A 23,927-nucleotide genomic window follows, 5' to 3' on the forward strand; every position below is an offset into this window, starting at 1 on the left:
CATTAATGTCATTCATTTGAATTTTAGAAAATTTGTAATTTTGCTTGTATTTAATTTGTAAATTTGTTTCTGGTGTCATAGTCACATAAGAGCTATAAGCATACATGTATACCTAGTTTTATGCTTCTACATACTTAATATTATAATGAAATTAATTTGTCAACACCGAGAGACCCTGGGAATGTCTTTCCCTTTAAAAGGACTGTGCACACAGTCAGGTTAGAGAAACACTTCCTAACCTGACCACACTTCCTTCCCTCAAAGAAGAGGCTGTAGCCACAGATATTTTTTCTCTGGCTGGGAAGGAACTCTCTCTCTAGAGAACAGGGAAGAGTTCACTCCCAGGCCAGGTGCAGGGCCGTCGGGAGGCAATCCCTTCCCTCATCCCCAGTCTCGCCTGGCCATTGGGGGCAGGGACAGGGAGAGTTTGTTTTGAGGCTAAGAGTAGGTTCCCTATAGAAGATGGGCAACTCTCGCCTGGTTCAGTCAGGAAGGCAAGAGGGTGGTGCACCTTAAAATTGAGGGTGAAGTGGATCCATTTTCCTCTCACCTGACTCATTAATAGAACATCCGGGATCCACCTCCAGGCAAATGAGAGTGGCAACAGTTAGGTCCAAGATCTTGCCATTGGTTTCCTTTAGAATTTTACTAAACTATTCAAAAATCACAAAAATAACTTACGTTTATTGCTTCCAGTGAGACAGATGTATGTATAATACCCCCAAAAAAGGAATGTGATTAATCTCTTCCCCACCCCCTCAATATTAGCTGCTCGGATGTGACTCTCTACCCACGTCTCCATACTCACACAGCCGTGTCCAAACACACACATCCTATTTAGAGGGTGCTTTGGTCATGCCTTGACAACAGAGGATAATTCCACTTGCTTACCTCAACTAACATCATCTTAACTTTTCAGGTCAATGGGTAGACCCTCAACTCATTCTTTCTGAAGAGCTGCATGACATTGCAGAATACGGATGGGACACAATTTACTCACCCACTCTCCTAAGGATGGACAGTCAGGTGGTTTCCAAGTTTTCCTTCCTGACCATTTCAAGCAAGGCTGCAATATCCATCCTTGAACATATGGCTTCCTTCCTCACACCCCTTTCCAATGGATCCTAGAAGTGACCTAGGTCAATACATGTGGGTCATTCTGTTTTAGTTCAATGGCTATTCCCCGCGTTATTATTCATGTGTTCTTTTCACAGATCTGCACTGAGTGTCTGCTGTGTGCAGAGCACTGTGTTAGATGTGCAGAAGTAAATGAGGCAAGGCTTTGCCCTCAGTCACATAAATACTAAAGATTATTTACATAGCTGGTATATATTAGTTATATAGGTAATTATTAGTTGTATGCTAGTTACATAGTATATAACTAGTATTTATAGAACTCTTTTCAACAGACGAAGTGATAGCGCCCTAAGGGAGGTAGATATAGATTAAGGGGTGAAGGAGTGTATGTGTATCGATGTCCTTTTCCTCCAGGGCAGGCAGAGAGTGACCTGAGGAGGCCCTGCCCCTGGGCCCACCCTTCTCCTCATCCCTGGTTGCCCACAAGAGACAACCTCTGGAACTGGATGACATTTTTCCCACTCGTACTAACCACCATTCATCATGGTGGCCTTTTTCTTTTTTTTTTTTTTTTTTTGGCTGTGTTGGGTCTTTGTTGCTACGCACAGGCTTTCCTCTAGTTGCGGCGATCAGGGGCTACTCTTCTTTGCGGTGCGCAGCCTTCTCATTGCAGTGGCTTTTCTTGTTGCAGAGCACGAGCTCTAGGCACGTGGGCTTCAGTAGTTACAGTGCATGGCCTCTAGGGCAGCCAGGCTTCAGTAGTTGTGATGCACGGGCTTAGTTGTTCCGTGGCATGTGGGATCTTCCCGGACCAGGGATTGAACCAGTGTCCCCTACATTGGCAGGTGGATTCTTAACCACTGCGCCACTAGGGAAGTCCATGGTGGCCTTCTATATGTTAAACATCTCACATATATTCCCTTATTCACACTAATCCTTACAAACCCACTGAATTCATTATCTATTGCTATGTAACAGATTATCCCAAAATTTAGTGGCCTAAAACATAAACTTTTGTTATCTCACAGGTTTTATGTGGCCTTTTGTGTCCGACTTCTTTCGCTTAGCATAACATTTTCAAGGTTCATCCACGTTATATACATGAATCCACACTCCATTCCTCTTCATGGTCCAAAAAATTCCATGGTATGAATATACCACTTTCCTTCGTCTATACATCAGTTAATGGACATTCTTTTAAAGTTGCCTTAGAGATTATCATACTAAGTGAAGTAAGTCAGACAAAGACAAATATCATATAATATCACTTATATGTGGAATCTAAAAAAATGATACAAATGAACTTATTTAAAAAACAGAAACAGACTCACAGACAGAGAAAACAAACTTATGGTTACCAAAGGGGAAAGGTGGAGGAGAGGGATAAATTAGTAGTTTGGGATTAACATATACACACTACTATATATAAAATAGATAAACAACAAGGACCTACTGTACAGCACAGGGAACTCTACTCAATATTCTGTAATAACCTATATGGGAAAAGAATCTGAAAAGGATGGATATATGTATACGTATAACTGAACCACTTTGCTGTACACCTGAAACTAACACAACATTGTAAATAAACTATACCCCAATATAAAATAAAAATTAAATTTAAAAAAAGAAAAAGAAAAAAATTTAAACAAGCAAAACACCTAAAAATATTCTTAAAAAGGATAATGGCAGGTAACTATCTCTACTAGATAATAAAACATTTTTTAAAATCTATGATAATAATGTTGATACATTAAATAAATATATAAATACAACAGAATAAAAATTCTACATTATTTCCATTAAAAAAACAGTACTATTACAATAGCACAGAAAAAGGAAACACATAGATATAAACTAATAAAACAGGTGCAGAATCTGTACACTGAAAATTACAGAACAGTTATGGGAAACAATCAGAAGACCAAAAACAAAGAGAAATACCAGGTTCGTGGATCAGAAAACTCAATATTGTTAAGATGTCAGTTGTCTCCAAATTGATCTATAAATTCAGTGCAATCCAAACAAAAATCCCAGAAAGATATTTTGCAAATATTGATAGCATGATTTGTAAATTTATATGCAAAGGCAAAGAGACTAGAATACCCAAATTAATTTTGAAAAAGAATAACCTAGGAAGATTTACATTACCCAAGTTCAAGACTTACTATAAAACTACAGTACAATGTTGGCAGACAGACAAGTAGATGGATGGGACAGAACACAAAGTCCAGAAATAAAGATATGGCCAATTGAATCTTTACAAAGGTGCAAAGGCAATTTAATGGAGAACGGAGAGTCTTTTCAAAAATGATGATGAAGCCATTGGAAGGGAAACAATATGCAAAGGGAGGGGAGGAAGGGAGGGAGGAAGAGATGAGAAGAGAAATAAACCACGATCTATACCTCATACCATATACAAAGTTAATTCCAAATGGATTATAGATCTATATGTAAAACTCTAAAACTTTTAGAAAAAAAAAATAGGAGAAAACCTTTGTTACCTCGGGTTATGCAAAGTGTCCTTAGATATACCAAAAGCACTATGGAAAAAAGAAAAAAAAATTAGACTTATCAAAATGCTTTAAACGTTTTCTCTGTAAAAGACAATTAAGAGAATGAAAAGACAAGTCACAGATCAAGAGAAAATATTTGCAAATCTTATATTTGATAATGGATTTCTTTCCAGAACATATAAGAAATTTTGAAAACTCAACATGAGAAAACAAACAGCACAATAAAAAGATGAGCAAAGATATACAGGTAGTAAATAAGCATATGAAAAGATGCTCAACATCATTTGTCATTTGGGAAATGTAAATCAAAACCACAATATCACTATACACCTATTTGGAAAGTTAAAATTAAAAAAGAAAAACTGACAATAGCTAGTGTTAACAAGATGGAAGCCGATGAAACTCTCATACGTTGCTGGTGGGAATGTGCAATGGTGTGGCCACTCCGGAAAACAGTTTGGCGGTTTCTTTTAATGTAAACAAACACTTACCATAAAATCCAGCAATCCCACTCTTATTTATCCAAATGAAATAAAAACCGACATTAATATAAAACTTATACACAAATGTTTATAGCAACTTTATTCATAATCACCAAAACAGAAACCCAAGTGCCCTTCAGTTGGGGAATGGATTAATACATCTTATATATCCATACACTGGAATACTACTCACCAACAAAAAAGAATAAACTATGATACACAGAAGAACAACATGGATGAATCTCAAAATAATTATGCTGAGTGAAAGAAACCAGACCCAAAAAGAGTACACATTGTATGATTCCTTTTTTTTTTTTTTTTTTTTTTGCGGTACGCAGGCCTCTCACTGTTGTGGCCTCTCCCGTTGCAGAGCACAGGCTCCGGACGCGCAGGCTCAGCGGCCATGGCTCACGGGCCCAGCCGCTCCGCGGCATGTGGGATCTTCCTGGACCGGGGCACGAACCCGTTTCCCCTGCATCGGCAGGCGGACTCTCAACCACTGCGCCACCAGGGAAGCCCTGTATGATTCCATTTTTATAAAATTCTGGAAAATGCAAACTAATCTACAGGGACAAAAAGTAGATCAATGGTTGTCTGGTGACAGGGGCTGCAAGGGAGACAAGGAAGGGAGAGGGCAGGATTACAAGGGCTTAAGAGGAGACTTTTAGGTGTGATGGGAATGTTTCCTATCTTAATTGTGGTGATAGTTTTAACGGTATATACATGTGTCAAAACTTATTAAATCGTACACTTTAAATCCATGCAATTTATTGTATGTCAATTACACTACAATAAAACTGCTTTTAAAAATGACCTGCCTCTTTGAACATGTTTGGGTTCCTCTATGAGAAGTTACAACTTTCTCAGTTTACAAATTCTGTCAGTTGTTTTATGTGTCAATTTGGCTAGGCTATGGTACCCAATTATTTAATCAAATACTAATCTAGGTGTTTCTGTGAAGGTGTTTTGTAGATGAGATTAATATCTACAATCAGTTGAAAGAAAGAAGGAAAGGAGATTATCCTGGATAATATGGGTGGGCCTGATCCACTCAGTTGAAAGGCATTAAGAACAGAATTGAGGGCTTCCCTGGTGGCGCAGTGGTTAAGAATCCACCTGCCAATGCAGGGACACAGGTTCCATCCCTGGTCTAGGAAGGTCCCACATGCTACGGAACAACTAAGCCCATGCACCGCAACTACTGAGCCTGTGCTCTTGAGCCCCCAAGACACAACTACTGAGTCCATATGCCACAACTACTGAAGCCCGCGTGCCTAGAGCCTGTGCTCTACAACAAGAGAAGCCACCGCAGTGAGAAGCCTGCGCACTGCAACGAAGAGTGGCTCCCACTCTCTGCAACCAGAGAAAAGCCCACGCGCAGCAACGAAGAGCCAACGCAGCCAAATAAATAAATAAATAAGAACATAATTGAGGTTTCCCTGAGGTAGAAGAAATTCTGCTTGTGGACTGGAGCTTCAGCTCCTATCAGAGTCCCAGCCTGTCAGCCTACAGATTTCAAACTTGCCTAGCCAGCCTCCACAAACACATAAGCCAAGTATTTACAGTAAATCTCTTTACACAGAGAGAATATATATTAATATATTATATATCCTAACATACCTACTAGAATCATATACTGATATTATCTTATTGCTCATATATTATCAATAGTATATGTATGAATGTATATTATATATGGTTTGGGGGTATATACACATATATATAAATACCTATATCTCAGTTCCTTTTCTTTGGTACCAAGTGGCCCAAACACCCATAGTCCCTACTCCTGCCACATTGCCTTTTCTCTCCCAGCCTGCCTCTATGGCCTTATGGGGAGTTCCCTACAACCAGTTGACTGAGGAAGAGAAAACTCAGGACTGGTTCACAGATGGTTCTGCACGATATGTAGGCATCCCCCCAGAATGGGTAGCTACAGCACTGCAACCCTTTCTAGTGCATCCTGTAGGGCAGTGGTGAAAGTAAATCTTCCCAGTGGGCAGAACTCTGATCAGGGCACCTGGTTGTTCACTTTGAAAAGAAAAGGCCAGAGGCATAAGTTTGGTTCATGAGCTGTGGCCAATGGTTTGACTAGATAGCCAGGGACTTGGAAGGAATGTGATTGGAAAATTGGTGGCAAGGAATCTAGGTCATAGGCCTCTCTGAATGGGCAAGGAATGTGAAGATATTTATGTCCCATGTGAATGCTCACCAAAGGGTGACCTCCACAGAGGAGGATTTTAGTAATCAGGTGGATAGGGTGACCAGCCACCCCATCATTGTCCATTGGCTTATAAGCAAAGTAGCCAGATGGCAGGGATGGAGGCTATGCATGGGCTCAGCCATGTGGGCGTCCACTCACCAAGGCCTATCTGGCTACAGCCAGTGCTGAGTGCCCAGTCTGCCAGCAGCGAAGACCAACCCTGAGACCCGGCACCATTCCCTGGGGTGATCAGCCCGCTGCCTCGTGGCAGATCGATTACATTGGATTGCTTCCATCGTGGAAGGGATAGTGCTTTGTTCCTACTCTGGATGTGATTTGCTTTCCCTGCATGTAATGCTTCTGCAAAAGCTGCCAGCTGTGGACTCCCAGAATGCCTTACCCACCATCACGGTATTCCAGAGCACTGCTTCTAGTCAAGGGACTCACTTCACAGCAAATGAAGTGCAGTAATGGGCTCACGTTCGTGGATTCTCCTGGTCTCACTATATTGCCTGCCATCCTGAAGTAGCTGGCTTGCTAGAAAGGTTGAATGGCCTTTTTTTTTTTTTTTTTGTGGTACGTGGGCCTCTCACTGTTGTGGCCTCTCCCGTTGCGGAGCACAGGCTCCGGACGCGCAGGCTCAGCGGCCATGGCTCACGGGGCTCCGCGGCATGTGGGATCTTCCCGGACCGGGGCACGAACCCGTGTCCCCTGCATCAGCAGGTGGACTCCCAACCACTGCGCCACCAGGGAAGCCCTGAATGGCCTTTTGAAGATCCAGTTACAGAACTAGCTAGGTGGCAACACCTTGCAGGGCTGGGGCAACATCCTTCAGGAGACTGTCCGTACTCAAATCAGCATTCCATGTATGGGGTTATTTCTCCCACAGCTAGGATTCATGGTTCCAGGAATCAAGGAGTGGAAATGGCATGGCAGCATTCAATATTAACCCTAGTGATTCATAAGAAAAATTTTGCTTCCTGTCTGCAACCTTATGCTTGCTGATATAGACATCTTCATTCCAAAGGGAGGAACGCTTCCACCTGGAAACACAACAATGATTCCACTGAACTGGAAGTTAAGACTGCTACCTCCATTTTAGAGTCCTCATCCTTCTAAATATACAGACAAAGATGGGAGGGACTGTACTGGCTGGGGTGATTGATTCTGACTGCCAAGGGGAAAGCGGGCTGCTACTACATAACGGAGGTAAGGAAAAGTATGTCTGGAATACAGGAGATCCCTTAGGGCATCTCTTAGTACTCTCATAGCCCGTGACTAACGCCAATGAAATACTATAACAACACAATTCAGGCAAGACTTCTAATGGCACAGACCCTTCAAGAATGGATGTTTGGGGGCATCCCACCAGGAAGAGAACCACAACCAGCACTGAGGTGCTTGCTGAGGGTAAAGGAAATATGGAATGGGTAGTAGAAGAAGGTAGTTATAAATACCAGCTACGACCACCTGACCAATTTCAGAACTGAAGGCTGTATTATTATGAGTATTTATTCCTTATTTTATTGTGAGAATGTTTATTTGTGTATTTTTTCTTCCCTCTCTTATCCCCTTGTCATCTAACATAAAATGTATCAATAAAAACTAAGTTTACATTATTGAAGTTATAGGATTATCAAGGAGAGGAGTGAACTTCATCCAAAGGCTTTGCCTCCTCTTCTGGGGAAAGGGTTAGCACATTTTCAGTTGTACACAGGATCACTGTATCATGTTAGGTGGAAGTATGACTTTGTTATTGTCTTTATTTGGAGATTAAGTATGGTTTACGAGATGTGTATTGGTGCCAGGTTGACCAGATGTGGTCTGTGCTGATCAGTTTTATGTGTCAGGTTGGCTAGGCTCTAGTACCTAGATATTCAATCAAACACTAACCTAGGTGTTGCTGTGAAGGTATTTTGTAAATGTGATAACATCTACAATCAGTTAACTTTACGTAAAGGAAATTTCTTGGATAATCTGGGTGGACCTGATCCAACCAATTGAAAGGCCTGAGATTTCCCTCAAGAAATTCCACCTGTGTATTGCAGCGTCAGCACCTGCCTAAGAGTTTCCAGCCTGACCTTCCTCGTGGCATGCACTAGACTCCAGACCTGCCTACCTGATCCCTACAGTTACAAAAGCCAATTCCTTGCAACAAATATAGATGGATAGATAGATATAGATAGATATAATAGATAAATTGATTGATAATTGAAAGATAGAGGATGGATGGATAGATAGAATAGGTAGGATAGATATCCACAGCTTGCATCTCTCTATCTCTGTAGTGGAACTGACTGCCACAAAAACCACCTAAGAAAATCTTGCATCCCTTGAGAGTCAGAGCTTGTTTTTTTTTTTTTTTTTTTTTTGCGGTACGCGGGCCTCTCACTGTTGTGGCCTCTCCCGTTGCGGAGCACAGGCTCCGGACGCGCAGGCTCAGCGGCCATGGCTCACGGGCCCAGCCGCTCCGCGGCATGTGGGATCCTCCCGGACCGGGGCACGAACCCGTGTCCCCTGCATTGGCAGGCGGACTCTCAACCACTGCGCCACCAGGGAAGCCCCAGAGCTTGTTTTTGATCCAAAAGGGATCACTCAACATATTCATCAGGCATGCCCCCCAAAGCTCCTGGGCAAATCCCAGGAGTTCAAAGGATTATTCTAATGGAGGAATCAATTGGGCAGGTCAGGGTGACACTCCTAGAATAGTGTTCTGTCTTCCAGGGCATGCCTTCGGATATGTTAGTCCTTTCATATTTATTAAACTATCTGTAACGCAGTGGAACGCTACATGGCCACTTAAAAATACGCTCTTTATAGGGCTTCCCTGGTGGCGCAGTGGTTAAGAATCCACCTGCCAATGCAGGGGACATGGGTTCGAGCCCTGTCCGGGAAGATCCCACATGCCAAGGAGCAACTGGGCCTATGCGCCACAACTACTGAGCCTGCGCTCTAGAGCCCGCGAGCCACAACTACTGAGCCCGCGTGCCACAAGTACTGAAGCCCGTGTGCACAGAGCCCAAGCTCCGCAACAAGAGAAGCCACCGCAATGAGAGGCCCGTGCACCACAAGGAGTGGCCCCCGCTCGCCACAACTGAGAGAGCCGTGCACATCAGCAAAGACCCAATGCAGCCAAAAATAAATAAATAAATAAATAATTTAAAAAAATATGCTCTTTATCAACTGCCCCTGAAAGGGGATACAAAATCTCATAATATCAATTGCTTCTAAGGAGGGGAGCCCCTGGGCTCTGGGACAGAAGTGGGAGGGAGGATTTTCACTGTTTGTACTTTTGGAATGTTGGATTATGTGAGTCTGTCATCTAAATTAGGGCTTGGCAAACTGTAATCCACAGGCCAAATCTAACCCACTGCCTGTTTAAAGTTTTACTGGAACACATCCATGCTTATTTGTTTACATACTGGCTATGGCTGCTTTCAAGCTGCAATGGCAGAGTTCAGTAATCGGAGCAACTACATACACAACATACACTATGTCATACGGCCCACAAAGCCTAAAATACTTACTATCAGACCCTTTACAGAAAAAAATTTCCGATATCAATCTAGATTTTTTTCAAATAGAAAAGTAAACTGACATTTAAAGAAAAAATGACCCAAGAGAATTGAAAACATCTGTCCACACAAAAACTTATACATCAATGTCCATAGCAGCACTAGTCACAATAGGCAAAAAGTGGAACCAACCCAAAATCACTCAACTGATACATAAACAAAATGACAAAATATGATATAGCCACACAGTGGAACATTACTTGGCCAGAAAAAGGAACGAAGTACTGATAAATGTTACAACACAGATGAACCTTGAAAACGTTATGCTAAGTGAAAGAAGCCAGACACAAAAGGCCATATATTGTAGGATTCCATTTATATGAAATGTCCAGGCAAATTCACAGTGATAGAAAATACATTAGTGGTTTACAGGGGCTAGAGAGAAGGAAGAATGAGGAGTGACTGCAAATGGGTGCAAGGTTTCTTTGAGGAGTGATGACAATATTCTGGAATTAGATAGTGGTGATGGTTGCACAACTCTTTGAATATACTAAAAACCACTGAATTGTACACCATCACCAAGTACACGGCATTTCAGAGTTCAGTAGGGGGCTTAGCACCAAGTGATAAGTTAGTCCCCTCTACCACCTCAGGATCAGACCAGCCAGGGAGTTAGGAGACCAAGTTCTACATCCCAATTAACCCAAACATCCATGAGATCTTAGGTAAGTTTGTTTCCCTGTCTGGTTCTTAACTTCCTTCTCTATAATATGATACAATTGGACAATGCAGGAGAAGGCCAGTACGAGACACGAGGGGAGATTCAGGGGGGCCTGACTTCCCAGAATCCTTTATTCTTTCCCCAAGATTTATCATCACTGACTCTAATAACCAGCATCTTCATCACCATCATGATGTTCCAATTTGAAAGCACTTTCACATACATGATGTCATTTGATCCTCATAACCACTCTTTTGGGTAGATAGGTATTATCCCCATATTACAGATGAAGAAATTAAACCTCAGAATCAAATGACTTGCCCAAGTTCATAAAGTGGTTAAGTGTAGGAGCTGGGACTCAACCCCAGGTCTGTCCACAACACCACACTGTTTTTGCATGTTTGGCCTCTCTCTAAAGCCCAAGACAGCAATGTCCAGCAGCCTCACTATAAACACATCTTTGTTTGGGCAAAGCAAGGGAGGAGAGGCACAAGGACTTGGGTCCTCCTTGACCTTTTCTTATGAACCCTTCTATACTGGTACAGCAGCAGTCTGTGCATAGGAGTATGCATGTACACTGGTGTGGACACCAAGCTCATGGTGTCACAAAGATATACATACCGGTACACATGACCTCAACAGATGAGAGGTCACTCCTTGTTACCAGAGTGGTGGGGAAGCTATGCCTTTAGTTCAGGGGAGTCCTGAGCCAGAACTCTGGGAGTCTGCTCTCTCCTAAATCCAGAAGACTCATTACCCCTTTCATGAAGCTTCAAGAAGGAAGGGGCACTTCCTCAATGCTTGGTAGACAAGAGTAGTGAGGAGAAGAGAAGGCCTGGAAATTATCCTCATTGCCTTTGCTGAAGCGAGCCCAGGAAGGGGAACATCAGTGAACAGGGCATTCACTCCCAAGCTCAGAGAGCTGGGCCTAAATCTCAAGGAGTATCAGTGAGAACACTGCTGTCAAACCCAGGTCAGCCCTTGTAAGTCACAGTGCCTGGGCACTAGTAACGCTACCAGCTACATGTGCTTTGGCAAGTCACCCACCCTCTCTGATTCAGTTTGCTTATCCAAAGATGTGGCTAATGACTGCCTGGGGTCTAGCTCAGAGGGGTGCTTGGAGGTTTCAGGGACATAAACGGAAATGCTTTAAAAACAAAATGTACTTTAAGAACGCACTCTTTCATTCTCCCACAGCTGATAAGGAAGAAGGGCTGAGGCATGAACACACTTGGGGAATGACCCATTGATGCCTTTCCAGGGCTTGGCCAGCAAGGGGGAGTCAAGCCAAAAGCAAAAGTGTCTTCAGGAAAAGCCGGGTTGCCCATGCTTGTTTGCACTCTTTTTTCATTTGGCCAACCAACATTTATCAAGCATCCCCTACAGCACAGATGCTGTTCTGGGGGCTTGAAGATAAAGCAGTGAAGAAAAGAGAAAATGGCTCTGCTCTCAAGCTTATGTTCTACTTGTGAAAGATCAATAAGTAAACGAATGTCAAGCATTGGCAGGTGCTATGCTGAATTAAATTGGGTAAGGTTAACAGTGATGGGGGCGTGGTACTATTTTCTGTAGGATGTAAGCAGGCCCCTCTGATAAGAGGATGTTTGAGGAAAGACCTGAAGGAAGTAAGGGGATAGTTTAGGAGGCAGCCACACCTTGTCTAGGCTAGAGGACACGAGTTCTGGGGAGAGACAGACACGTTGTCCACAGCAACAGAGAATTTCCTACCATGCTGGCTTGGTTTGCCCCTCTTAGATTCATTCTCCTGCTACGTTCCTTGGGGGGAGGGGGGGTTGACCCCTACAGACTGTATCCCTGGGTCAGCCTTGTCCTCTGCCTGACTTTTGTTAGGTTCGGCCAAAAGGAGGTCCCCAGAAAACTGGAGAACAGGATGAAAGAGAGGTGGGATACTGAAGCTCCTGCTTCCTCTGCCTGGCCACAGTTCCGACAGTGGCTGCATTCCTCTGCCACAGTTCCCATCTGCCTTCCACAGCCCCTTCTGTAGTCGATCCTCCAGTGTTGCCCCTCCTGGGCCCCATGGGGTGGGGGCTCATCAGGAAGCCTTGCAGGATTAACCTTCTAGATGAGCACCATGTACCTACCTGTGCAGGAGTGTGCTGTCCATAGATGCTACCTGGACTGCCTCTCCCAACAGGACAGGATGAGTTTTGACCCTAGAGGCACCTATTGCAGATAAAATGTGGACCATGGCCTCCTCTCCTCCTCCAAAGCTCCAGCTCTGTCAAATCGTTCATACCAGCAAAGGTGGGAACAGAAGTTGAGGTTCTAGAGCCCCTCGTCTTATTCCCTTGGGACCTCGCTGCCCTGGAGGTTTTTCTCCCCAGGATCCAGCCCACCAACTTTCAACTTTGTGCAAGAAACGGATCCACCTACCTCCAACACCAATAGCTCATTGCCCAGTTTATTTCCTTGATAGTATTTATCACTACTGGCTTTTTAATGTGTACGTCTGCTCTGTGCACTACAATGTACATGCCATGAAAGAAGAGAACTTCCCTGTCCTGTTCTCCTATGTGAACAGCATCCTTGGCCTAAGTATAAAACTCAGAAACATTTTTCAGTGAATAACTGACAACAGAAATGAGTATAAAGCCATCTCTGCTCCCAAACACCCTCCACAAGAATTGTAGCCATAAGCCCAGACACCAGTGGCTTAGGGTCACAGGGGTGGGCAGATACTCTCAGAAGCGTCTCGGTACTGCTGACTTCTCCAGGTGTGTGTGGGCAGGAGCCCCAAGTGGGACAACCAGGATAACCCAAGAGTCAGAGACCACTCAGGTTCCACCTTTCTGAAGGTCCTCAGCTTCTCCGTTCCTGAGTGGCTAGAGCTAACAGAAATAGTCTCCAGGTCTCAGCATCGACTATATGGAAGACTCAAAATGAGGCTCACCAGACCACCTCCACCAACGACCCAAGAACTCCTGTGGGTGAGCGCCGCTGGTTATTTTCCTCCACTTAAGGGGCCCAAGCCTAGGCCCTCTGAGACCTGATTCAGCATCTCTTTGGACCCCGTTCTACTCCACCCTAGATGCCCACCCCTCCCACGTGTGGTACCACCGCCACCAGGCCATCCCCTTTACCCCCAAAGAAACCCAAGCAGCTCAGAAGTGCATCAATCGACCTTTAATGTCCAAAAGAGGCAGAGGCGTGGATGCAGAGCACAGGAGATGCTCCAGAAACGAGGGAGAGATGGACACACACCAGACATTTCCAACTGGCCGCACAAGTCTGGGAGGGCAGGGGGAGACAGATCTGGACACTCATAAAAAAATAAACCTCAACTCAAGCACTCAGTCTTGCGCCCACCAAAGGGTTTTACAGGGAACTCACTCACCATCCCGGTCCCCACCCTCCCTTGTCAGCATCAAAGAAAGCTCAGCACACACTAAAGGCTTGAGAAGGGGGCATTCTCCTGCCTCCCCACCAACCTCGAGGATGGAATCGGAAAAAAAAAAAGAGAATGAGCTGGATCCCAAACCCCCTCCACAGCATCAACCCTACACGTGAGAGTTTTTAATGCAATTTACAAGAATCAACAGCTCAATCAGTAATGACTCCCCCCACCCCATTCCCCACCCCATCACTGTTTGATCCACAGACAAGATTTCCCGAGCACTCCCCTTGGAATCTCCTTCCACTAGCGGTCCTGCTCCATCCCCTAATTCCTGGCTTCACCACTGCAAGACTGACCTCCAAAGTTCCCCCAAAGCCCCTCAACAGCCTTTATCACACTTCCACCCCTGCCTCCCACAAGAGGCTGCCACCACTCACAAAGTCCCTTTCCCTCTCCACTGAGACCCAGCTCATCCCGGACTATCCTCCTAAAGCCTTCCCGGGAGCAGACAGCCATAGGGCAAGCAGCGTCTAGGCCAGATGGCTGAGGGCGGGTAGGGTGATACCCATCTTCACCCCCAAAACAGAGGCCCCCAGAGGTTTTTAACATAAAGGCCCACTTGTCTACCGATACACCTTAGAGATTCCACAGTCCTGCCCCTCCCTCCCCTCTACCCTAAACCAAGATATACACACTTTCACACACACAGAGGAAAAACAAGGGACACATTAATTTGGTTTGATTGCTAAGACCTAGCTAAGAACTAGTCACCAGAAATTCCCTTGCCAGCCAACTACCAGGGGCTGCTCTAAGAGAACTCTGGAGGAATGAGAAAACAGAGAGCTAAGCAGGGAGCAGACAGAAGGAGAGAAGAATGAAAAGACAAAAAAAAATCAAGCTAATCCCACCCTCAACATCCTCCTAGCACGAGCTCTGGCAGGAAGAATGAAAGAATAAAAGACACAGCCCTCACTTAGAAACTCTTCTGACAAAGACAGCAAGATAAGTCTGCTCCCCACTCCCACACACCACAGACAAACACATCTCAAGGCCCCTTAAAGAATCCAGCCCCTGCCCCACCCTCTGCCCCAAGCCGTGGAATCACAGTTCAGTGGAATATTCTCCCTGGTACTAGATCAATCTCCCTACCCTCCTTCCTATCCCTCTCTCCTTGTCAATCCTAACGCTGTCCCCCCTGCAGCCTCCCTGGCCCTCCCAAAGCAGCATCCACCACCAGAAGAGGCAGCTGCACAGTTTTAGTTCCACCTCCAGACACCTATTTCTTTTCCCCAGCCCTCCTAGTCGTACAGGCTTTGTTGAGGGCTTTTTATTTGTATAGGGAGAGAAAGAGAAAAGAGAGGGGTGGGAGAGATTTCCTAGTGCAATACAACAACAACAACAACAACAACAACAAAAATTTAAGTCTTGAAAAATAAACGTAAAGCAGCCTTCTTCCCCAGGCAACTAAACAGAAAGAAGTTTGGTTTTGTTTACTGCGACATACACATGAAATCGAGTATACAGTCCATGCAGTAGCACAGCCATTGGAGAGGACATCCTGATGCTGGCCCCAGTGCAAAACAGTCCCAGCAACGCCGCCTGCTTGCCATCACTGCCGCCACCACTAACACCTTCACTGCGGCCACCTAGCCTGACTTGAAGAGGAGGATTGCAACTTGACCCAAGTAAAAATAGATGAAGTGCTTTGTCTCGTGTGTAACGTAGCTGCCAAAATTTCGGCCCACAATACAATGCCAGGTAGGGTTATATTTCTTGTCAAATTCCTAAAAGAAGAATAAAAAAGAGAAAAAAGGTGATTAGGACAGCTGGAGAATGAGAAATCAGAATGAGAGTCTGATTAGTTTAGCTGTCACCCCCACCCCACCCCCAGTCCACGGCCTCGGTTCTCTGAACCTCAGGAGCTCAGGTTCTAAGGTTGGCTAGGACACTCCTTCATTAATAATGTAACACCACAAAGGCTCCATTATTTCTCTCTAGCACTTTACAGCCCGTTCATCTCTCGTTCCTCTAGCTACCCTGCTTTTCAAAAGCCCACCCCGCAATCCTTCAGCAAGGGCATCAGAAAAGCCAGTGGAATAAAGGACCACTCCAGGGTCACACAGCACTGAGTAGAAGAGGAGCAAGCCTCCCTGGCATGCCCCTTGCCACCTCTCACATTACGAAACCAGCATTTCCAAACGCCAAAAGCCAAGACGCTAAAGCAAAACAGGGAACGAAAGTACCAGGAGTAGCTGCAGGAGAACCAGGAAGCGATTCTGTGTAAGCCAACATTAAAGACACTCCAGTGTGGCAGGCACTACGTGGGCTGTAAACACCAGAGAAAGGACCTCAACCATGAGATTAAGGCAGTTCCCTCACTTCTCTCAGGGCTAGTACAAGTTCAGCACCAAAGCCAGCTAGGAAATCCTCACGACCTTATCAGACAGACCTTCCCACTCCGTGGACCCAGCAGGAAACAGATGGCTCAGTTCTAGCTGCATCCTGCCGTGGCTGTGAAAGGACAGCAGCCCTCCACCACAGGCCCAGCAATGCAGCCAACCTTGGGGCTCTGGCCCCTAGGGGCTCAACCTGCAACTTGTTTAGCGTCTTCACGGCCCCCATACCACGTAACTCCAGAAGGTATTAGGAGACGGCGGAAAGGGCATGGGTCACCACACTCAGCTTTATTCCTGACTGAAGACCCTGTGTAACATAGGAGAGCCATAGTTGCTTCCCCATTTTCCCCATCAGCAAAACGAGAAAGCGATTCTTCTGGCCCTAGGAGTCCATGGTTCTACATTCGCTCCCTGAATAGAACAGAAAAACCATCACTCAACAAGGAACCAGCACGCCTAGCAGCCTTGCCAGCTCTGCACCCCCTGGCTACACACACAGAAAGAAAAAGTCTCTCAGGACCCCAGTTTCCTCTTCTCATACCACCCACACACACAGGAAAGAGTTCTGTGAAACTCAAGGATACTCTACCGCCTGTATGGACCAGAATGCCACGGCTCTTAGGCATCCTTGGGATACCAGAATTAAGAATATCAAAGACTGGGGCTCTGCCACCAATGGACATGGATCCTGACTGGGAATCAGGGACCCTGGGTACCACCTTTCACCTCTAGCTCAGCAGCTTCCTCACTATATATATGTTAACTATGTCCATTCACCCAGGAATTCTTCAGGGACTAAACCTATTGCCCCAATAATGATCATCTATTAAAAAATATCTATATATCTATATAACTATATATATTCAAGCCCACCCTTTCCTCAAGGAGGCAGGGAGAAGGGGACGATTTAGTGCGTGAGTCCCTTTTTCTTTGGCCGCGCAGCTTGGCTTGCGGGATCTTAGTTCCCTGCCAGGGATTGAACCCGGGCCATGGCAGTGAAAGCACCGAGTCTTAACCACTGGACGGCCAGGGAACTCCCCACCTGAGTCCTTTTAAAGAAAAGGAAACGTCCTACATAATGAGAATCACTTATAGGGCTATCCCACTTTAAATGATGCAGCTCCCTGAAAATTTGTATAGGATCTTATGTTATCCAATCAAACATCCTTGGTCTTCATTTTGAATAGTTCTGAATTGGGACAGTTATATCTAGTCCTTAAGCTTCACTCCCCATTGCTTTTGCAGTCACATTAACTATCTGTAACATACACACAACCCCAGCAGAGTTCCTATTAAAAACTCTTAAGGTAAATGCTTTAATAAATAAGAATCATCCCCTAACTTATCTCCTTTGCAAGTTCGTAGGGTTCTGTTTGCATGGAATATACCTACTTTCCTATGCCCCCACTCCAGCCCTCCCTGGGGCATAACTCAGCTATCCATCCCTATCCCTGACCAACCACAGCTCTCCCAGCACACCTTCTTGATATAGGCAGCAATGTCCTTCTCTATGTTGTACTTCTCCATAGCCTGCGTGGCGCAGTCAACGGCATCTTGTTGCATGTCCTCAGACATGTCCGCATTCTTGATCACTGCCTTCCGGTCAGACATCGTGACACTGCAGAAGAAGCAGAGAGGTGAGGCTGCAATCCCATGCTCTGGGCAGTGAACACTAACATCTGGGTGTGGGGCTGGGAGAGGAGCACAGAAGATGAGGGCAATAGAAAACACAGATATGAGGCATTAGAAAAGGGAGCTCCTAAGATTTTAGCAGACACATGGTTGCCAAGTCTGGGAAACACAAGGTAAATAATTAAAAAAACATAATAAGCCATCAGTTGTTATCACATGTAAAATGAGGCTTTTCCAACTCTAAACTTATCTAGTTCCAATATTTTGAATAGCACCAATAGCCAAGATATTACAATACACCATCTACCAGCTGTGTCCTTGGGCAAGTTGATTAAACTTTGTGCTCTCATTCATTATCTTAAAATGTGGACTTGAGTTAACCTCAGGGTAAACCTGGTGGTATAACACCTGAACATAATAGGCCCTTGATTTAATGACCATTATTATATCATTGGTATCAAAGTGGAAAGATGAATTAGGCCTGACTTCTGGTCTGTGGACAAGTTACTTAGCCTTTCTGCATTCGATTACCTCTATTTTAGCAATGAGGATATCTCTCTATCAAGAGCTGTTGTAAGGATTAATTAAGGTTATATGAGAACACTGCAAACAAGGACAGTCTATACAGTGGTCTCACCCATTAGCCAGATTCAGCCCACCACCTGCTTTTGTAAACAGTTTCATAGGAACACACTACAATGGCAGAGTTGAATAGTTGTAAGAAACTAGATGGCCTGTAAAGCCTAAAATATTTACTATCTGGTCCTTCACAGAAAAAGACTGCCAAGCCCTAAGCTACCAATGCCCAGTGGTGACAGAGACAACAAAAGGTAAAGAATTATTATTTTAATAGCACTCTTTCATATCCATGCTATCTAAGACATTGCATTCATCCTACAGCAACCAGAGTTGCAGAGCTCACCTTGCATGGTCCCCTCCTAGGATGACAGGAATTCCAGGAGGGCTGGCCACGGCCTGCCTAGAAGTCTATGGCATGTGAGGTGCTTTGCAGGAAAGGGGATGAGCTGCAAAATCCTATTCTCTGTCCTTGACCAAGTCCCATCACAGAGGGCAGTAACAATCCACCCCCCACCCCATGTGCTACTCCCCCAAAGCGCCACTCTGTGGCCTGCCCAGTGGATAAAAGATGTTGTCGTTGCAGCCCTGTCCGATACAAAGCTACACAGGGACCTGACTGCTCAAGGAGAGATCCCTGGTATCATTCCGGGCCACCCGGATCTGAGTCCACACTAGCCTGTGGGCTGGGTGGGCTGAAAAGGGAAGCAGAATTCATGACTACTTCTTCAGCCTGCACTAGATGCAAAGAATGCATGCGTGCCAGCTGCTAGTCAGGCAGCCCTTTACTGCATCCGGGGCACCTCTGTCTCACACTGGCAAATTAAGCAGGGCTGGTTCCACTTTTGCAAAGGCTGGCAGAGCAAAGGATTATTGCCCCAGTACCCTCTGCTCCCATACGCCCGAGAGGGAAAGTCAGAGCCTCGAGAGGAGTCTGTGAGCACCAGCTGGGGCTGAGGAAAAGGTCAGGCGAACCCTGTTCAAGGCCTGGCTGTCTATATGACCTGGGGCAAACCAACATCTTTTTAGAAAACAATGGCTGAAATAAGATAAATGTGGCAACTTCAATGGGTTTGCGCAAAGGTACGACAGCAGCAGTACAGGGAAGAAAACTAGTGTCACCGGGCGGCCTATCCCAGGTTACCACTCAGAAGGGGGCACTGTTTACAAATCCAAGGGTGGGGTGGGGCCTGATTAAAGGATGAAATCAGCACCCGTTTTCCCAGCAAGCTCACCTGCCCCACTGCCTCATTCCCAAAGTCCAAAGAAACAACTTTGTCACAGTAATTAAAACCACCTTACCCTCCAGGAGAGCCTGCAGTTACATAACGTTGGTCTTGTGACTACAATGCCACGATTCTTCACCCCTGACCCCCCAGGCGTCTGAGAGGTGAGGCCTAGCCCCAGTCTCCCCTGTCCAAGGTGCCAATGAGAAAAGGAAAGGGAGGGGCCAACGTAGTCCCTCCCCCCCGGGGAAGAGGGGAAAAAAAAAAGCAAGGGACCTGGGCCTCCAGATTGAAGGATGACCACAGGGCCCCAGGCCAGCTGCCTTAGTCACGAGCCAGGGGCTCCTCTGAAAAGCTAAGAGGGCACTCCAGGACAGCTCACTCTCCTCTATCCCCGGCCCTGCGACAAAAAGACCAGGCCTCCGAACGACACGACCCGCCCTCCCCGGCCCCCAACACGCACAAACGCTTGTATTTCCTCCCTTCGGACCCCAAGGGGCCGTCTCCCTCCACCACCCCATCCTCCAGTGGCTGCGATCCCGAAGGCCGGCACCTGGGCCGGGAGAAAGCCTCCTCCCCCCGCACCTCCGCCCGGCCGGCCGCCCTCCCCCGTCCGGCCTAGAGCAGCGCCGTAGTGACTGGGCGTCCTCGCTGCAGGAAGGACGCCCCAGAGGGTGGCGACGGCGGGACGAACCGCGTCACGCCCGAGCCCGCTCCGCGGCTCTCCCTCGGCCCAAACAGCAAGGGCCTCCGAGCCCGCAGAGAAATCCCGGGGCGGGGGGCGGGAGGCCTCACCTCTGCAGCCGGGGGCCCCGGGGTCGGGAGGGCACAGGGTGGCGCAGCCCTGGGCAGGAGAGGCGCCGGGGACGTCACGCCGAGGCCAGCACTGCTCCGGGCCTCGGGGCCGAACTCCGCGCGTCGGGCCGCCGCCCCGGGGCAGCCTCCACCCACCGCTTACCTTTACGGAGGCGAGTCCGCGCGGGGTCCCGGGGGAGCAGGGATGGCCTGAGGCAGAGCGCGGGCAGGGCGGTGTCCCCTCGGCTCCTCTGGCAGCAGCCGCCGCCGCCGGCGCCGCCGCGGTCTCCGGCTCCCGCAGGCCCGGGCCGAGCACAAGCGCCGCCGCCCTCCGCCCTCGAGCTTCTCCCGCCGCCCGCGCTCCGCCTTGCGCCCGCCGGCCCGCCTGCCTGCCAGCTAGCCAGCTCCGCGCTGGCACCTCGCAGCTCTGCTCCGCTCGGCCTCGAGCTTGGCGGACGCACGACCCCCCTCTGAAATAGCGCCCCGCCCCGCTCCCCCCACCGGCGCGCGCGCCGCCGTCCGCGCTCCCCATTGGCTGGGCCCGTTCGGCCCCGCACTGCGGGCTTCTCCCCGCGCCGCTCTCGCCCCACATCTTGTTTCCTCCCACAATGCCTCGGGGCGGAGGGAGGGGGTGGGGAGGGGGAGCTGGAAAAGGTTGGGGGAGGGAGACGTGGCCTTCAGAAAAGAAAAAAGAAGTATACAGACCCCACTAACCAGGGCTGGAGAGGCCAGGCCTAAAAAGGAATAAAGAGGCCGGGTTCAATGAGAGAGAAAAAGAGGGAGGGGCGTAAAGACCCTAATTCGAAGAAGAATAAAGGAAGAGAGTGGGATGGAGATTTCAGACCCTGGGAGCCCATGGGGAAGGGGTAGAGATCCTAACCTTAGAAAGAGGAAGGGGAAGGAGGTGAAGTCATCAGTTTTAGAGGAAAAGACAGGACTCCTTCCGTCCCCCCAAAACTGTGGGAAGGAGAGGACAGCCAGCCCTATGGAGAGGTAAAGCCATAAACAGCCGCAGGTCTCCCCTCCTCTCACTTTCTGGGAAGGCCCCTTCCCCTTCCTGCTCTGCCTTTGTTCCCGAGTCTCAAGGCCACGGGACCTAAACTCCAAGCTGGGGCCCCAGATGCTGTTTATCTTCAAGAGCAATGGAGGCAAACCCTAAGCACGATTGTGAGAGGGGAGGTTTGTCTTTGATACACAGGCCCCTGGAAGAGAGATGAGAGTAAGCCATTTCCAGTCAGTCTACCCGCTTGGTTAGACAGGACTAGAGGGGGCGTGAATAGAATCCCCTAGAGGTACAAACCAAAGCATGTCTGTACAGCCAGGAGCCTTAAAATTCACCCCATCCATATTCCTCACGTTATAAAGGAGAGAAACAAGGGACAGAGCAGGGGGGAGCCCTTGCCAGACCACCACAGGTGAGGCCTGGACCTGGCTTCTAGGCTGAAAAGTGGTGCTTCTAGGCAGCAGTCCCCCTGGGGTCTGTGGGTGTGTGTGTAAATGCCTGTGCACACTGGGGGAGTGCCTGCCCTCCATGCCACACCACCCACCTCCTAAGGAGAACAGGAAGCAGCTGCTCTTTTCTTTCCAAAGGAAGTGTCTACCTAAAGGGGTGGTGAGGGTCTTTATGGGAAGCCAAGCATTTAGGCCACACAGTAAGGATTAAGAAGCTTCCATTCATCCTATAACCCTAACCCTAACCCTTCATTGCCCCAAACCATGGTCAGGAAGTCAGGCTCGTTCTGGCCCTGACCTGCTCTGATTTGGGGCATCATAATTTAGTGTTCATTATGAGTCAGGGGAAACCTAGAAAATCATCCCTTCTCACTTACGCTTTCCCAACCTGCTCTATCATCTTCAACCTCAATGAGGAGATGTGAAAGAAATAGGCGAGGCCTGTGGTATCCCCTCACACCAAGGGTATTCTGATGTCAGCTTCAGTGTGAATGAATGGGGGGGTGGGGCGCGTGTGGGGAGGAGGAAACTACCTCTTCGAGAATTTCAGTAACTTACCCAAAATTCCCCAGCTTGTAAGCAGCAGTATTTAATTCCCAGTGCCTACACTTTTAGCCTTTCCACTATCCTCCTGACAAAAAAGATAAAACTGTAAACTAGGTGTTGGGTGCCCTATCTAAATTATACCAGCATTTCCTAAGCTTATCTGACTCCAAAGACCTTTTTTATCCAAGCATTTATTAACATCTCCAGGAGCTACTATTCCACAGGACACAGTTGGGGAAACTTGTGCTATGCTAATTACTACTATTTATGTAAACTGCTTACTGTTTAGGATAATTACTATGCAACATAGTAACTGTTATAATTAATACGTCTGCTTAACTTGGTGGACATTTCTATTTGATGCCACTACATGTTGATCGTCCAGTTTTCTGTTGCCGGGATAGCAGAGCCATGTCTTCAGATTTAAAAATCAGATGGGACTTTTGTTTTTGTCTCATCTGTGAGCCCCTTACCCACTGGCTACTTCTTTAACTTAGGGGTTCCCCCGGGCACTGGTCAACTTAAGTAGTTTATACCATGATCTGAGCCTTGATGACCTCCCTAAATCCCAGACCTCCACTGTGGGTGTCCCACAGGCTCTTTGGACTCTTCACATACACCTATATCCTGCCTGGTCATTAAGAGCATTGGCCCGGGAGCCAGAATGCCTGGATTTTAACCTCTTTCCACCACTCAACCAGCTGTGCAGATCTGGCCAACCTATTCAACATCTCAAAGTTTCATTTTCCTCATCTATAAATTGAGACTAATAATATCTACTTTATAGAGTTATGAGAAAAATGCACGAAAAACTCTTGGCACAACGTGTGGTCCATATAAGTGATTAATAAATGTTAGCTATCATCAACATCTCTCTTCCAAACTTATTTCCCTTTCCTGCATTTCTTTTTTTTTTTTTTTAATGCATTGGGGGGTTTTTTGTTTGCTTGTTTGTTTTTATTTATTTTTGGCTGCATTGGGTCTTCGTTGCTGTGCGCAGGCAGGCTTCTCATTGCAGTGGCTTCTCTTGTTGCGGAGCACGGGCTCTAGGTGCACGGGCTTCAGTAGTTGTGGCACACAGGCTCAGTATTTGTGGCTCACGGGCTCTAGAGCGCAGGCTCAGTAGTTGTGGCACACGGGCTCAGCTGCACCGCAGCATGTGGGATCTTCCTTGACCAGGGCTCGAACCCGTGTCCCCTGTATTGGCAGGCGGATTCTTAAGCACTGCACCACCAGGGAAGCCCCCCTTTCCTGCATTTCTTACCTCAGTTCCTCGCCCCATTATCCACCCAGGTACCAAGTCAGAAACCTGCGGTCCCCTCTGGATTTGTGTCTCTCCCTTCCCCACCACATTTCTATCATCACTCACCTCCTGGCCGTGTCTCCAGTCCATGCCCCTTTCATAAGGAGTGCCTCATTCTCATTGTGAATACCT

The 23,927-nt window shown here is 47.0% G+C and overlaps 1 protein-coding gene across 1 annotated transcript; it reads right to left on the bottom strand.

The window, feature by feature from the left end:
- Positions 1-13,643: 13,643 nt before the first annotated feature.
- On the bottom strand, positions 13,644-20,959 carry DYNLL2 (dynein light chain LC8-type 2). Its single transcript, XM_082861496.1, has 3 exons — positions 20,658-20,959; positions 17,745-17,883; positions 13,644-15,653 (listed from the first exon to the last, which is right to left on the bottom strand). The coding sequence occupies exons 2-3, from the start codon at positions 17,874-17,876 to the stop codon at positions 15,516-15,518; spliced, it is 270 nt and encodes an 89-aa protein (XP_082717622.1). The 5' UTR covers positions 17,877-17,883; positions 20,658-20,959; the 3' UTR covers positions 13,644-15,515.
- Between the last annotated feature and the right edge of the window lie 2,968 nt (positions 20,960-23,927).

Source organism: Leucopleurus acutus (genome assembly GCF_964270905.1).
Source record: "Leucopleurus acutus genome assembly, chromosome: 19".
NCBI classification, from domain to species: domain Eukaryota; kingdom Metazoa; phylum Chordata; class Mammalia; order Artiodactyla; family Delphinidae; genus Leucopleurus; species Leucopleurus acutus.

Bases quoted from the DNA above. Each gene is read 5' to 3' on its own strand.
- DYNLL2 (XM_082861496.1), bottom strand. From the start codon at position 17,876: ATGTCTGACCGGAAGGCAGTGATCAAGAATGCGGACATGTCTGAGGAC. The intron at 15,654-17,744 runs GTGTGCTGGGAG...TTCTTCTTTTAG, and splicing joins TTGCTGCCTATATCAAGAAG to GAATTTGACAAGAAATATAA.